Source organism: Phaseolus vulgaris, chromosome 9, assembly GCF_000499845.2.
Source record: "Phaseolus vulgaris cultivar G19833 chromosome 9, P. vulgaris v2.0, whole genome shotgun sequence".
Lineage (NCBI taxonomy): Eukaryota > Viridiplantae > Streptophyta > Magnoliopsida > Fabales > Fabaceae > Phaseolus > Phaseolus vulgaris.
In genome coordinates, this window is record NC_023751.2 from 9,096,177 (window position 1) to 9,113,037 (window position 16,861).

Sequence of the window (16,861 nt, forward strand, 5' to 3'; positions counted from 1 at the left end):
TTAATAACACATTCATTTATAATATTGAAACTACATTTGTCTTCATGACTAAAAAATTCTTTATTTTGATTTTATTTATAACATTTTGCCTCTTATGTTTGTCTTTGAATTCAATCTTATGTGATAATTAAATTAAGAAATATCATCTCTACAAGGTTTAAATATATATATATATATATATATATATATAATTAATTGATCAATCCAAAATACACCATTAAATACAGAAAAGTAATTGTATTATATATAAATATGGGTGTGAATATAGAAATGGTTTATTCTATCATCTCATACTTTAACTTAATTTATGATTGGCTTTTCTTTTTGAAACAAAATATATAGATAATAAATTAAGATAATTACATTTTATTTGATCATGATTCCCTATTAAAAATTTATTAAATATTTTTTTTTAAATAATTAATTAAATTTATTAAATAAAAATTATTATTTTTTAAATAATTAATTAAATTAAATTAGATACTATTTTATAAACTAAAAAAATATTAGTTTTTAAAATAAATTTTATTATTAATAAAAAATTATAAACTAGTTTGTAAATTAATATCTAATTAGTTACAAAGTTTTACTTAAAACTTTAAAATATAAAATATAACTAAAACCTTCATAACTAAAATCTTAATAATTATAATATATAATTTAATTAATATAATAATTATTTATTTATTGTTTTTAAAATCAGTTTTTGTTTAACCATCTTCTTGTATACCAAACAAATTGTTAATGTAATTTTTCACCATTCAAGTTATCAAAATTAAAATAAATTAAAATATTTTTAATTAAAATTAAAGTGTATTCCCTATGTGAAATAGAAAAATTGTTTTTATACATAAAAAAACTCCCCTATCTATTATTTTGAATGTGAAGAAAAAAGCAAGATCATATAGGTATAGATAATGAAATGAGAATACAAAAATTCATGACACTTAATACTTTTCTTAAACAAAAGTGAGTGATTAATTAGATGGTCTTTAACATGTATAGTTGGGGATGCATTGCATGATGTATTACTAAAATTTATATGATATATGTGTTACATATGATATATATTATGTATGACATCTATGAATGGGCAGTTATGGAAATTAACGAAAATTTGGGTCCATTTTTTCTTATTTGTTTGATACGTTCTTCATCATCAACATCATCATCAAATTGGGACGTTCTTCTGAGGAAGGTCCAAAAAGTCAGTGCAGCGAAAACGGACGATCCGAAGAATACCCTTTCACCCTTTCCACCTCTCCCTATAATTATCATCATCTTCCTCTTCTTCACTGAAATAGTAAGATAAACCTCCTTCCCTTTCACCAATTTCTACCTTTTTCCTTACATGTATAACAACATAAATTAATAATTGTTCTCTTCTGGGGTTTTGGAGTAGTTGTACCTGACGATCTTCTCACTTTGATCTTATATCAATGGAAATTTTTTAGAAAGAACTCGGGTATGCTTTCTTCTTCAAACATGTTTTTTTTCTGGTTCAATTATTGTTTTTTTTTCTTTTACTAATTTATTGGCACAGATTCACAGAATAATCTGATTGCATAGGAACAATAAAGATAACACCTTTTTATCCCTACACAAGTGATTATGGCCGTTCCTGAGAATGTTGGGGCCAAAATCGGTTCTTCCAGTCAAAATTTGGACAACAGTGTAGTGTCATCGGACTCAGGCGAGGTTGAGCAATCGAAACCCAGAAGCGGGTCCATCAACGGCGATCAGAAGCTGAACAACGGCGTGTTCAACCACCAAGATAGAGTTCCTAGCACTATGTCAATGCCCAATAGCAATTATAACTACAAAGCCCAAATGAGTCAGATGCACGCAAATGGGGTGAGCAATGATGGATATGGGATGGATGAGGAGAATGGGGGTGACAGTTTCAAGCGTGATATGAGGGATTTGGAAGATCTCCTGTCAAAGTTGAATCCCATGGCTGAGGAATTTGTGCCCCCTTCACTAACCAATACTCCTGGCTACCTACCTGGACCTGGTGCAGGTGCCGGTACCGGGTTTGGTTTCCCTAATAATTTTATACTGCTCAATGGTTTTGGTAATGCTAACGGTCAAACTAACAGAAGGGTATGAATGAATTGTCTTCATTTCCTTGGTTATTCTATTGCTGATTTTCATTACAATGTTTTCACTATTCTTAATATGATGCTTATTTGTTCAGAGGAAGAATGGTTATAATCATGGGAAGCGAAGAGTGAATCATAAAATAGATATGGAGAAAAGAGAGGAGATGATTAAGAGGACTGTTTATGTGTCTGACATTGATCAACTGGTACAAAATTGAGCTTTTGTGTGGATTCTCTGGTTTCTGCTCGTACAATGGCTGCCACGTGTCTTCACTAGAAGACTTATTGTGTTTTGTTGTAATGTAGGTCACTGAAGAGCAGTTGGCAGCACTGTTTCTTGGCTGTGGCCAGGTAGAAACGGTTACTGCTTGTTTTCAATTGGTGTGTTTCTTCTAAATAATTGTTGACCATGTTATTGATTGAATGAACTCGACTCCTGGCTATAGGTTGTTGATTGCCGTGTTTGCGGAGATCCTAATTCTATTCTTCGGTTTGCCTTCATCGAGTTTACAGACGAAGGTAACATGACCGCCAAATGTAGGCAGTTTCATAAACTGTGACTATTATTGACATTTCATTATATTAACAGTGTTGTGCCTGCAGAAGGTGCAAGAGCTGCTTTGAGCCTGTCTGGAACTATGCTTGGATATTACCCTTTGCGAGTTCTGCCTTCAAAAACTGCTATTGCACCTGTTAACCCAACATTTTTGCCCAGGGTAATGTTTCTTTGTTGAGATGCCTATTCCATTTAGAACATGATTGAATAGAGTGGCTGATAATGCATCTATTCTGACATTCTTGTGCTGCTATATTTCTCAGTCTGAAGATGAAAGGGAGATGTGTTCAAGAACAATTTATTGCACAAATATCGACAAGAAGGTAATTTAGGAACTTACCTTTTCTTACTTGTAATCTTGCTGGAGGAAATGCTCTGGTGTTTTTTCACATCTGTTTTGCCACAATTATTACTCAGATTCTTAAAATTTCTGTCTTTGTTACCTCTGCAGCTTACTCAAGCCGATGTTAAACACTTCTTTGAATCTATTTGTGGAGAGGTTTGTAGCTTTTCATGGAACTAGGCTTGTCATATTTATTGTTGGTTGAATTTTAAACATCATGTGATTATATGAGATATTTTCCAATGTTTTTGGTGTATTCATCTGCTGGGTGGGTTCAATGTTTGAGTTTTTGTTATTGGTTAAATTTAATCACCTTGTAAAATGCTTTCCTTCATTTTGCTGTGTTATCCAGGTTCAACGGTTGAGGCTTCTTGGGGATTACCATCATTCAACTCGAATTGCCTTTGTTGAGTTCACTCTGGTAATTATTCATTAATTCCCAACCTTGTATTTTTACCTAACTGAACTCTCGTTTACTTAGCTATTCCTGTGTTTTGTATCCTTTTGTGAAGTGATAACCCTCATTGAGTGCTGCTACTGGCCTTGCAGCGATCATTTGCAATAATGTTGTCCCTTGCTCTTCCTTAAGCATCTTCAATATGCTTTTGCTGGAGGTTTTTAACCTTTATCATGTCTTAGGTGTTTGATAACAAAAGACATTTTATCTCCATGTTTATAGGAAATACTGTTTGGAAACTAAAGGGAAGTCAATCTGTCAATGTACAATGACATGGCCTTGTCTGACTACTTTTGTGATTCATGTGGGTGTACTACTGTTAATAAATGTTTGTAGTGATAGCTTCTCATTCCTGTCCAAGACTGTCTTTTCTCCGCGTAAGGAGAATTACAAAAAGAAATAAATCTTGCTGACGACAGCTTTTACTCGAGTTTTTAAACCTTTCCATCTTAGGTGTTCAATAGCCAAGGGCATGTTTATTTCCTTGTTTACAGCAATATTGTATGGAAATTAAAGGGAAACTGATCTGTCAATGTACGGGCCAAAGCCTTGCATGACTACTGGGGTCATTTTTGTGGGTGTACTCATGTCAATAAATGCTTTGTAGTAATAGGTCCTCATTACTTATTAAAACTGTATTTCTTCTTTTAAGGAGAACAAGAGAACGGGAAGAGAGAAATAAATCTTGCTGACCAAAGCTTTTGCTAGAGATTTTAACCTTTCTGTCTTTTAGGTGTTTGATAGCAAAGAATATTTTTATTTCCTTGTTTGTATAGCAAATATTCTTTGGAAATTATAGCAAAGCCAATCTGTCAATATACAACAACTCATGATTCCATGGGTGCATTCATGTCTGTAAATGCTTTTAGCCCATTACTTACTAAAACCATTTTTTTTCCATGTGAGGAGAGCAATCAAAAGAGAAGATAGATTACTCACTAAATCTTTCTCCGTCTAAGGAGAATAATCAAAAGGGGAGAGAGAAATGAATATTGGTGATGTTAGCTTTTGAGTTTTAAAATCTTTCCCTCCTAGCTGTTCAATTGCAAAGGACATACCTGTCCATCCTAGGTAGGATCTTTATTTTCACTACCTTGGTAGTATGTTTGGCAATGATAACTTCAAATGACTTTCAGGCTGAGTCCTCTTTGAAAATGTTCAAACTTACTTTTTTCCTCATCCATGGAGAGGAAGCTAGAGAAGGCATGGTGCATTACTCACTTCTATGCAACCATGGAATGTGTGCTGAAATCTCACTATGATATGTCCGGGTTCCTTCATAGTAATTAGTTGTTCGACTCTGTAAATACCTATTTTGAGAAGCTGTTTGTTGTTGGAAAATCCACTCCTTTGATACATGCATTGAACATAGTGCTCTAAGTGTATTTAGAGCAACAAGAGTGAGGTTGGCAAATTGATGTGTATGGGAAGGTTCTAAGAGGCAGTTGATTGTCTTTGATCCTGTACTTTAGTATGCTTTTTTCTTTTAGAAGTCCAAATGAATAAATACAGTTTTGATGCTCGATTACTTATGATGGTTCAATGATCTTGTGGTTAAGAGATACATATCTGTGGAAGCTTTTGCAACTGTAGCTGGTTAAGGATATTGCAAGACATATCTATTTGCTATATTATTTTTTACAGTTGGGGTAACTGTGGTCCATGAAAGGATAGTGGTCTTTAGGGTTGCTAATGTGATTTTTAGGAATATGATGCTAACTTCTAGGTCAACCCATGTTGATTTGTCTTTCATTATGCATACATCTCCTTCTATGAAACATCTGTGCAGTTGGTTTTGTTCCTAACTGGTGAGGTCCTTAACTTCACTCCCCTAGTAAAATAAAATGCCTTAATGCAAGACATTTTTCATTTAAAGTCCTGTCTCTTGAAATTTTAATAATTTTTTTTCTTCTTTTAAGAATGACATGTTATGCTTATAAGTATTAAAGTTCCGTTGTTCGTTTCGCAGTTTGTCTTTTTTTTTGGAGATCTGAAAGATTTTATTTTGCCACATTCTTTCAGGCTGAGAGTGCAATTGCTGCTCTAAGCTGTAGTGGGGTGATTCTTGGTTCATTGCCCATAAGGTTGGATTGATATATTTCTCGATGATTTCTACTGTACTAAAACCTTTAGGAACTCTTTTAATGCCATTTCAACGATTCTTATGTCTGGTCTGGTATGCAGGGTAAGTCCATCGAAGACACCAGTTCGATCGCGTGCTCCTCGTCCTTCCATGCACTGAATCAACTTTCCATGTGTTCTGGGGTTGATAGCTGCTCTGAGATATATTTACATATATACATACATAGAAACAGATATGTTCTAAGGAACATGTGGCATTTAGTTGGTACTTTTGTCCTGGTGTCTTGCAGTATGGTTATCTTTGCTTCTTCCCCTTGGGGTTATGGCTTTTTTCTTTAGCTTGTAGAGTCGGGTCGAACTTGGAGGATCTTGATGGCTTATTATGATGCATCATCATGTGATGTCTTGACATTGCAAGGAGAAAATTTTATGGTAGGATGTTTCTGACATCTTGAATTTATTTCAAGAAACATGTTACAAAGCCTTCGTTAGTCATGAGGGTGTTTTATATCATGAATATTTATTTCATCGTTCTCGTAATGCCATATGAACTAGTGGTTCATTCTCTATAGTCTTACATGTAGTTTTAACACCTAGCTTGTCGGCTATCTCTTGTCTTTAATGTTGTTTGTCACCTTCTGCTTGCCAAACTTATTCTCCTCCCACCAACCCTCCATTTTGGACACACCTTTATTGTTTTCTTAATGCTTCCCAGTCTCAGATATTGAAGTTGGAGGAATGGTCCCATACTGGAGGACCACTGATATCAATCTTAATATCTTTCTTTACTATTCTTCTTCTACATTTTTTAAATTATAATAAAATACTCAAATTTATTAAATAAATAAAAAGTTGTAAAATTGTGATATTTTTAAATAGCTAATAACTGTGTTCAAAATAGTAGGTTGGAAGATGTATTATTAGTATTTATTATATTTATATTCATATTCCCAACACCAAATACCCTCTAATCAAAGTAAGAGTTATTCATATGATGGATTTTCAAGTTAGAGTTTGCTCTTATTCATATGATCAGTTTTCCCAAGTTAGAGTTTGTTCTTATTCATATAGTTATATAGTTAAGTAGTATTAAAGAAACATGTAACTATAATTGAAATATATTTTGTAATATATATTTTATATTATTAGTATTGATATTTTTATATTAACAAAAATGGTAGTTATTAATGAAGTTAAGTTGCATTATTAATATATTTTAAAAAATTATACTTTTAAAACAAATGATATTTATTGGCTTGGATGATCAATTTTATATCAGACAAATATTTTTTCTTTAATATAACACAAATCTGTTGTTAAAATGCATTAATATATATGTAAATTAATTTTGAATTTCTATATATATATATATATTATATATTTTTTATTGATAATATATTACATAAGTTTAAACTTAATATATATATATATATATATATTAATTTAATTTGAATTTTTATAATATATTATATATTATATATTATTAAATTACAAAATCATGAAATTACAAATTATATATAAATCTATTATATATAACTACTATATTGATTACTGTTTGAAATGATCAATTTTTATAATAAATATAAAATTTATGATAATAATTTATAATAAATTAAAATATTATAATGTAAATTTATAATTTATTTCAATAAATATAAATATACATATCTTAATTAAAATAATGGAAACGTGCATGTCTTGGCTAATCTGTTATTAAAATGCATTGAATTTGAGTTTTTAAACTGGAACAGTAAAAATTCTTTAACAATAAAAAGCAAACAATCACAAATTCTTTTCAAGAGAATTAAATACCTTTTATGGTTTTGATAAATGAGATTCCACCCTATCTTCATTAGATAAAAGCTTTATTACTTCTATATCTAGCTACCATCTACATATTAATATCCATTTTTTCCAAATAAAACCCTCCAACTTTTAAAGTTTTTTTATTTTTTTATTTCTTTGTCTATTGATGATTTTCTTTTTGTTAAACCCTATTAACTTTTTTTACTTCATCTGAAAGTTGATTAAAATAAATATCATAATGAACAGTAAAATAATTAAAAATATATATGAATTAAGCTTTTCTCCTAGTAATAGGAAACGGCCTTTTGTATGCATAATTTGAGAGGAGAAGAGAGGCATAAAAATATAAAATGGAATTGAAAAGAATATTTGTTGAATTGGATAGAAACAACACCCAAGGGTATAAATTAGGATTAGATTTAGGGTTTATAGTTTTACTAAAAAAAAATAGTAAAACAGTTGTATATTTATTCACTTAATTGTTTATTCTTTTTCTTAATAAATTCAAACAAATTCTATTTCTACCAATTTCTTGATACGTCTAAATTATTTATTACTAATTTCTTAACAAAAGTTTCTTTAATTAATCAAAATCATTTCTAAAAAATAAATAATTAATGTGATAAATTAATTTATTAATTTTTTATTTAATATGAGAATAAATGCAGTAAAGTATTTTTAAAATCAATGTAGGAGAATTAATAGTTTCCGAAAAGAGCTATTGACTCTCTTAGGTAAAGTTATAAGATCCCTCCAAATAATTTGTTACTTTTATTGCACCCTTCATTAGCGATAAATTTTTGTAAGCATTAAACAATAAATATGAAAATCCAATTTTTATTTTTTTTATTTTTTGATAGACTGGGAAAAGAAGAATGAACAATGGAAATACATTATTACTATCTTCTTTGGTCATTTTTATAGGATTTTTTCCAAAATGGTTTACTGTATTAAAAAATTTAACAAAAATTGCCCAAATTAGTCAATTAATAATAAGGGTGTCTTCACTGACATTTAAAAAAAAAGTTTTTTTTTCTAAAAAGAAGTATTGTGGTATTAACCACTGTTTAAAAGAAATCATGGTACTTAATGAATTATATATCAACATATTTTTTTAAAGGGCAATAAAATATTTTGTGATATTTAATTGAGATTTTATGCATTCTAAACAAAATTATCTATATTCAAAATCATATATTTGATGAATTTTTTTATTAACTAGATCTTTTGTGACTTTTTATTTATATGCATAAATTCATCGTAATGCCTAAAAATATAATTTATTATTTTTAATTATTTTATTAATTTTTAATCATCTATTAATTAAGTAGTGTCTCCTTATCAATTAATTTTAAATTTTTTTATTAAGTTTAACTCAAATTTTGATATCTAATTTGTTCTATTTAAAACATGTATCCTCCTTACTTTAAGATATATTATTTTCACAATGATATTTTCTTTATAACGTGGGAAAAATGTGAAACTTTACTTAAATAAAGGAAGTTAAAAATTAAATATTGTTCATAATCTTAAATAATATATGTTCTAACAATTAAGTAATGATTTAAATGTTTAAATGTAATATAGATCTCAAGTATAAATAAAATATACTTTTTACATCATTAAAATAAATTATGGAATTTTCACCTATAATAAAAGAAAATCATATACTTAAAGCATATTTCTACCAAAAAAGATGAAGGAGGAAATATCCCAAATGTTAATTCTTATATAGAAGATGCATGTCTCTAAGTGTCATTATATAATTTCCCTCAGAAATTAATTACAAGGGTGAATTTCTTTTTCACCACTAAAGCTCTATAGACTACATTGATAAAAACATTTAAATCAACTTCAATTAAAAGAAAACATATCATAAATCAACAATTAATAATAAAACAATTTTCAACAGTGACACATGCGAAAATAAATGAATCTTGTAAATGTTAAATATACTGATAATATTCTCTTAAATAAAACGTTTCACAAATTTAAAATTATTATTATTAATTTTTTACTCAATTTCATAACTTTTAATCAAATATTGACTGCACTTTTTTTAGTGTTTTTTTTAGTTCTCTTTAAAATTTTAGTTAAAATATAATTATATTTAAATTTTTTAGGTTTTGTATGATTTAGTTAGTAAAAGACGAGGTCTCGGGGTAAAAAGATAAGAAAGTATTTTAGTATCTAGTCAATTCCTTCTTATTCTAATCTTGCTGCATGCAAATTTTTATCTTTACTATGCTTATCTCTTCTTCTAAAAGATAATCCATGTCATATTCATATATAATTATAAATTCGTGTTCAAAGAGATTTTGGTCTTAATTTTGCATAAAATTTAATTGATTTTGCAAAAGCATTATTTCGAAATCATATAATATTTCAAAGAAATTCCATGAGTATGACATTCAATTATTCTTTAGAGCAATATTTCTAAATTATTTCCAAATTCTTTTGATCAATCATCGATATTAATAGAAACTTGAATTTGATAAGCAATTAAGAAGAATAAATCGATTTATAGACATTTAATAGACTTACTAAATTTTTGAAAGAAAAAAAAAATCTCGAAGATATAAGAGTTTATGTCTTGAGGATAACAAAACTAAATAAAAATATTTATTCTTTATAATAGTAATTTGTACAGTTGTAGGATGTATTGAATTATTTGAGCGTCTAACATGGTGTTACATTACAAGAAAATAACTAAATAGAAATCAATTTTAGAGACAAAAAATAATTAGTTGCTATAATAACTAAAATAGAAACCATTTTAGAGACTAAAAAAATTATTGGTTTCTAAATTAGTTTCTATTTTTGATAAATAGTTTCTAAATTGGTGTATATTAGCTATCAATGTTTTAACTACCAATTATTTAGATTCTAAATTTGGTAGCAAAAAATCTTAGTAGCTAATTAGATACTAATTTAAAAATTATTTATCAATAATAGAAACTAATTTAGAAACAAAAAAATGGTTTAGTCTCTAAAATGATCTCTAATCTAATCAATATAGCAACTAATTATTTTTTGTTTCTAAAATTGGTTTCTATTCAATGATTTTCTTGTAGTGTTGGATGATCTAGGCATTTAACATACTCTTAGAAGACTCATTTAATCTAAAAAATATTATATTATAAATGTTTGGATGTTAGATAATGGATAACTGAATACAAATATTTCTCTTTACAACAACTTTTCTAACATTAGATGCTTTAGGGAGACCGTCTAATGGGTGTGATAGGTTAGATTGTCTAATATGAATGTGTACCCTCACCACTTTATCAAGATTCTTTCTTTACTACGCCTTTATTATCATTCATAATAATCATCTAATGCAAATACAAACACTTAAGAAATCATTGTCAAAAATTCAATTATAAACTTTTAACTATATCTTTAAACTAGGCTTGAACAAATATCTACACACAGAAGAAACATATAAAAATACACTACCTTCAGGTCATCCTAAGGATGAATAACTTCAATACCATTATGTAACACCCTCACAAAACTATATACTTTACTATAGACCCAATAGAGGACTTGTACAAAACATATAGTATTTCAAAATAAAAATTGAACATATACAACATATATATAAATACAATTTCTTACATAAAGCAGAGTCATAAGTAAAGTTCTAATCTTTTAGATGTTTCTTTTGCACTTATACATATATCTACTCGTGTACATAATACAATTCATATCACAATATAAAAAACACTTACAAGGATAAACTATTGAAATAAATTAGGAAAATTGTATATAAAAGGAAACATTTTGATGCAATTCAAAGACAATTCAATTCCATCAAACACCAACATAAAAAAATCATAAAGACCACACATGAATCTACACAACAAGGATATTCAATAGATAGAATATTATGTGACACATGATATTAAGCATGTCCTACCAAAAACTAACATCTGATCGAACCCAGGACTTAAATTAACAAGTGAACCCGAAAATAATGGATTAGGATAAGTTCATTACAATTCAAGTTGCACATCTACACATGTCATGATATGCAAGAACTTTTGTTTAGCTCATCAAAATGTTTTTGAAATGGGAATGAGTTCGCAATTACATCCATTGTTTGAAGATAAGAGAACAAATCTTCCACCAACAGGTTACACTTTATTTAAAAACAGAGAAATCGATTTTATGTCAATGCGTACGGGGTATTAAAGAGTCGCAAGGATACTCTTGAAATATTAAGAGTATTGTATCAATTAAAAATCTTATGTTAGTTGGTTAAAATCTCATGATTACCATGTATTAATGCATTAACTCTTGTGGAAATATGTGACATTATCGAAGAATGTTAGACATGTCATTACTTGTCTCTATTTTTTCTTCAATAATATGTGTGTGAAGGTTATTACACAAAATTGTTGCATTATTTAAATGATGAGGCTGCAATCACATTATGCGGTTAGATATTTTCTTTCTTACTTATTTTTTTATATCATGGTTCATTTAGTTTTCCATATTTAGCGAAAGTTTTGAAAATGTATACGGAGAATTCACATTAAACTAAATCATCTATAGTTAAAAAATATATTATAGAAGAGGCTAGTACTTGACAAAATATATCCAACAAGAATGCGTAGGTTCATTGATGTGGATGTAAATAATGGATAGTGTAGGTTACTCATCATGTAAGTGTGTGGGTATATGGATGTTCTAAGACTTTGTAGACAATAATGTAATTGAAACTCATTCATATACATTTGAAAAAAAATAATTACAATGATTCTAAAATAACAAATTATGCCTTGTTAAATTGAGTTATGCTAAAAATTTAGTAATTTGTCAAGTTTTGAAATTAAATTAATTTTTAAAATAGTGTTTACTCTATATTTAAATTACAAGATGAATCACTAATTGATTAGATTCATGTTGACTTAACTAAAGTAAAAGAAGAAAAAAAATTCTTAACACTACTAGTTCATATGATAACTTTTAAAATAATTATTAAAAAATTACAAACATATAAAATTCTATTCTTCTTGATTGAGAATAAAAATTTCTTACTCATATACTCCAACTAAATTCATAAAATAATCATATTTGAACTTCTTAAAAATGAATTATTGCCTACAACTATTCTCCTGTGTCAAAAAATGTTGACTAACTGTTTTCGTGGCTGTTGTAAAAGTGGATAACTAACAAGGTACCACAGCTACAGAGACACCCATAATTTGCTTTACTTTATATAGCAAATTACCTGCTCAAGACGGCCCACCTATACTTTCTGGATAAGTTTAAAGTTTTTGCTAAACTTTGCTTTCAATTTCAATAAATTAACTCCATAGTCTATTCATTGTTTTGGTAACTTTTCTTTACATGACAAAATAACATGAAGAATAAGACGAACATAAAAAATTCAAAATAGGTTTATGTGGATCATCTCATGATTTTCAAAATCCGATTTAAAGCTGTACCTTTCAACATAATGCCCCTACCATAAAATCTGCATAAAATAATTGTATTTATTGACTTATGATAACATTATTATATTTAATTATAAATTAATAATCGTGTCGATACTTTACTAGCCTACTACACAGAATTTGAGTGTATGATACATTTGTTGGACTTTCAGGATACATTGTGTCAATCTTTAAGGATCATTTGAAAAGAGAAAACTAAAACCAATTTGGATAATGCGAAGTATATGTGTAAGTGTAAGAATAATGAATGATAAAAAGCATTTTTTTTTTCTAACTATAACGTAGAAGGAATCCCATGTTGAAAATGAAAATTAAAAAATAAAACAAATCAAGGAAAACTAAAGTATCACGTACACCAGAATGCTCAAAAGTAAAAATTTCTGAAGACAATGAACAAAACCAGGACTATTTCATTAGTGTCTGATCTCTAAGGTCATCTGTTCCATGAAAGGATAATCTCAATACTTTATTGCTTCCTTTAGTTCCTTTCTAGACCACCTGCATGTGCTTAGAGCCTCCTGGTTTATTGAGCAGTGCCCATTTTTTTTCTTTTTACTTTCTCTATTCTAGTCTATTGAGGGAATCTCCTCATCATAGCTTTAAGGAGTTGAAGATGTCTGTTCTTGAGGGGATTCTAACACTTCTGTGGCAGGTACTGCTCCAGTGTCTAATCTCAATACACAACAACCTAAAAGTTAGTCAACATAAAGAAAATTTTAGTCAGAACAAAAAATTGTGGCATTGTTTGAGTTTAGATACGCAACCAGTGCTGGGAATTGAGGCAGAAGCTGAAGTAGGTTCTGAAAAGCCAACAACTGTGAGCTCCTGAGATGGCATGTCAGGGATGACCTTTTTAACATAGGTTGTTGGAATAATCTGTCTACCAAGGCCATAAAAGGGCTGGCAATACGCTGGATACCAGCGGAGGGAAACCTGCTGTCCACCATATGCATTATTGTAGTCCTGTATAGAACAACAGAATTCATATATAAAAAAGTTCTGAGAATAGTGGACACAGTTTAATCCCCCTACTTGTTTATCATGCATACTAATATATGTACCTATATGAATTGGAACAATTTTGGTTACATAAAGCTTTCTAGCAATTCAAACTTGGTTGAAAAGAAAAGCTACTTTATGAGAAAACTAACCATTTCATACAGGTCTTGTGGATGAGTAAAACCAGGATACCTGAATGTTGGAGAAAAATGTTCACTTAGAATGACAAAAAATTGTGAAGTATAAAAGCAACACACTCTCACACGTTTGAATTGCACACCTGTAGGCTGGATACGGAAATGGGTAGTGAGGTATGTGTTGATTATAATAAGTGGAGGTGCCTTGAAACGGGACTGGTGCCGTATTCCATGAAGGGCTACTGAATTTTTGTCTTCCTGAAACATTTAACAGTTTGAATAGGCCACAGCGGAGGAGTAAAAATGAGAAACCTTATTAGCCACTATGAGGATGGTTTGCATGCAAGGAATATTGATCAAATTTGCATAATCTTTACCAAGTAAATTTAGAACTAAAGTAAAAATAGTGAAAGACCTAACCTGTTGTAGATGGATCATATTTCTGGGCACCAAGGGATGCAAGATTACAATTAGCTCTCCTTCCATCAATCACAGGATAGGGATTCAGACAAGCCCTTGCTGCAGAATTTGGGTCCTTGAAGGTCACCTAGGAAACAAAAGACAACAGATATTAGAGTGAAAGGAATCAAGAGGAAAAACACCAAGTGCAAAAGAGTAGATAAGTGGGTTTTACAAAGCCATATCCTTTTGATCTTCCAGTGATTCTATCAGTGATGACAACCGCCTCTAAGATCTCCCCAAACTGATCAAAATAGCGTTTCAGAGAGTCTCTCTTGGTCTCCCAGGCCAATCCTCCAACAAAGATCTTAGTATAGGTTGTGTCACCAACTTGTTTGGCAAGGTTTGGACTCATCATCTTGTTTTGCCTTGGCTGTGACATCTGAATTCGATTAACAAAACCCTGAAACGAAGGCTTAAACACAGTCTAGTAAACAAAGACACAGACAGGATCCCAGAAAAAGGATTAGAAACAGGATCAAGAAGTCAGAGTAGCCGTTTGTTTGGTTGTTTATCATGAACAGTTAACAATCAATCAAATCAATGCTTGAGAAAATCTTCCACCAACATGAGCTCTAGTGATTCTCGTTTGTTATGGAGAGGAAAAACTCTTGATTTTCATATACAAACGTTTCCTCAGATTCCACGATGAAGATTCCCTTAACAAGAAAGTTAATAAACAGTAAGGAAGAGTTGAAATTATATGAAGTGAAAACAGAGAAACAGGGGAAGAAAAGAAAAAGGAAATTACAGAACAAAATCCAATTATTTATTTGGGCAATATTTTTATTCATGTCATGATATATAATAGAAGAGTAACTTGGAAAGTAGGCAAAATGACAATAATAGGAGCATGTAAAATAAAACAAATAATACTGTAAATATTTTGTATGCGACAAAATGTGAAAATCTAATGATAATGCATATTTTGATTATAAAATTGAGTTTATAAAAGGTAGTATTGTATCGTTTGATATGTTTGCCCATATCAAAACTTTCCAAACTTTTAATGTGTCCGAAGATACGTGCCTTGCTGTATTCAACTTTTATCTTTCATCACTAATTTAATCCAATTTATTCGTTTTCCATGTTATAATAATATGGGATATGAAATTATGATGCTTAACGCGTGGAATAATGTGCAGAAGCCATATGGGGTGTTTGGACCACGCAGAAAAAGAGAAAATCCATTGACTCTTCATTCTAACTCCAACCATCTTCATATTCATGTCATTTCCATTTATGAAAAAACACAAGCATCAAATTCCTCTCATTTCTATTTATGGTAATATAGTATAATAATATACTATTTACCATTTTTATCCACTGAGTTGAGAGGGGTAAATTTGATTGTACCACACACACTGCACCACAATCCTGGTTTATTTATCCTTTAAGGTAAAGTACTTTTAATATGAGAGAAAAGTTGTCACCCCTTTAGGGTTAAACTTAACCACTTAGGTTATCCTTCAGTTTGAAAAAGTAGTGTTTTCATAAAGTTGCATTCACATGATGATGAGGCTTTCTTGATTGGATTAAAGAAAAGCAGGTGAAAATGATTTTGATGGGTTTTAGCCAACCACATTCCTTCAATCAAATTATATTTTAATAGAATTGGTTTCAGCATCCAAAGAAACAGTAAATATATAGAAGAAACTTCATTTTGTAAATGGTATCAAATATATAAAACAATACAATTTGGTTATGTTTTTACTGCTAAATGCATTGATGATTACAGGGATAGTTTATTCAATTTTGAGATTTGATATGATAGAGAGTGACAAGTCTAAAAGAGACAAATTAGATTCTCAGCCAAAGAGACTCTCTGAGTCCACTTGCTCAATTTCATTATAGATTTTGATTTTTTTTTATTACGCAACTGTGAAATATATCTTAATTCTGTCTACTATTAATGTCTACAAGAAAACCTGCAGGCTGCATTTATTTGGATTTTTCTTTCCAACAACATTTTTCTGATAAAAGAAATTCAAAACTCAGATTTTGTTTACAATGTTTAGTGGAATCATTTATGATTGAGAATATGGAAAAGAGTATTAGAGTGAATGGTGATGATTTCTAGAAAAAAGAATGTGAAAGATTGAAAGATGAAAAGTCATGTGCACATTAAGAAATGAAAGAGAAAAAAGAGAAAAGAGTAACATATGCACATTAAAGATACACCCATAATGTGTTTTTTCCCGTTTTACTATTATAATAATTAAAAAATAATATTAAAAATGGTTAATAATAATAAAAATTATTAATATCAAATTAAATTATATCATTTTCTATATCTATTCTCTTTAACACAATCTAATAATTTAATTTCTTATTTTTTTTCTCTATTTTTTTCCACTCTTTTAATCCAATCTAAATTCAAATATTAGAGTTATATATACGATTGAATTTTAAAAAAAATACTTTTGCCCAATTTCAGCATATTTAGATAGTAAAT

The 16,861-nt window shown here is 29.4% G+C and overlaps 2 protein-coding genes across 4 annotated transcripts; one reads left to right on the top strand and one right to left on the bottom strand.

Annotated features, from left to right (window-relative positions):
• Positions 1 to 1,076: 1,076 nt before the first annotated feature.
• Positions 1,077 to 6,111, top strand: LOC137820298 (polyadenylate-binding protein-interacting protein 12-like). Of its 3 annotated transcripts, none has more exons than XM_068624289.1 (12): positions 1,077 to 1,303; positions 1,403 to 1,465; positions 1,544 to 2,103; positions 2,198 to 2,308; positions 2,409 to 2,453; positions 2,549 to 2,621; positions 2,706 to 2,818; positions 2,922 to 2,981; positions 3,110 to 3,157; positions 3,354 to 3,422; positions 5,481 to 5,542; positions 5,643 to 6,111. In XM_068624289.1, exons 3-12 carry the CDS (start codon positions 1,612 to 1,614, stop codon positions 5,698 to 5,700), a joined length of 1,131 nt encoding a protein of 376 aa, XP_068480390.1. In that variant the 5' UTR covers positions 1,077 to 1,303; positions 1,403 to 1,465; positions 1,544 to 1,611; the 3' UTR covers positions 5,701 to 6,111. The 3 variants fall into 3 exon arrangements, with proteins under 3 accessions (XP_068480390.1, XP_068480392.1, XP_068480391.1); XM_068624291.1 differs by having other exon boundaries at positions 1,091 to 1,303; positions 1,570 to 2,103; XM_068624290.1 differs by having other exon boundaries at positions 1,100 to 1,303; positions 1,552 to 2,103.
• Positions 6,112 to 13,059: 6,948 nt separating this feature from the next.
• On the bottom strand, positions 13,060 to 15,423 carry LOC137821566 (uncharacterized). The gene is made up of 6 exons (XM_068626223.1): positions 14,582 to 15,423; positions 14,368 to 14,494; positions 14,091 to 14,205; positions 13,963 to 14,002; positions 13,576 to 13,774; positions 13,060 to 13,478 (listed from the first exon to the last, which is right to left on the bottom strand). The coding sequence occupies exons 1-6, from the start codon at positions 14,786 to 14,788 to the stop codon at positions 13,411 to 13,413; spliced, it is 756 nt and encodes a 251-aa protein (XP_068482324.1). The 5' UTR covers positions 14,789 to 15,423; the 3' UTR covers positions 13,060 to 13,410.
• Positions 15,424 to 16,861: the final 1,438 nt, after the last annotated feature.

Coding starts and splice junctions, on each gene's coding strand:
- LOC137820298 (XM_068624289.1), top strand. CDS start 1,612: ATGGCCGTTCCTGAGAATGTTGGGGCCAAAATCGGTTCTTCCAGTCAA. Junction 2,982..3,109: donor GCACAAATATCGACAAGAAG/GTAATTTAGGAA, acceptor TTACCTCTGCAG/CTTACTCAAGCCGATGTTAA. Junction 5,543..5,642: donor CTTGGTTCATTGCCCATAAG/GTTGGATTGATA, acceptor TCTGGTATGCAG/GGTAAGTCCATCGAAGACAC.
- LOC137821566 (XM_068626223.1), bottom strand. CDS start 14,788: ATGTCACAGCCAAGGCAAAACAAGATGATGAGTCCAAACCTTGCCAAA. Junction 14,495..14,581: donor GATCAAAAGGATATGGCTTT/GTAAAACCCACT, acceptor TTTGTTTCCTAG/GTGACCTTCAAGGACCCAAA. Junction 13,479..13,575: donor TGCCTCAATTCCCAGCACTG/GTTGCGTATCTA, acceptor TATTGAGATTAG/ACACTGGAGCAGTACCTGCC.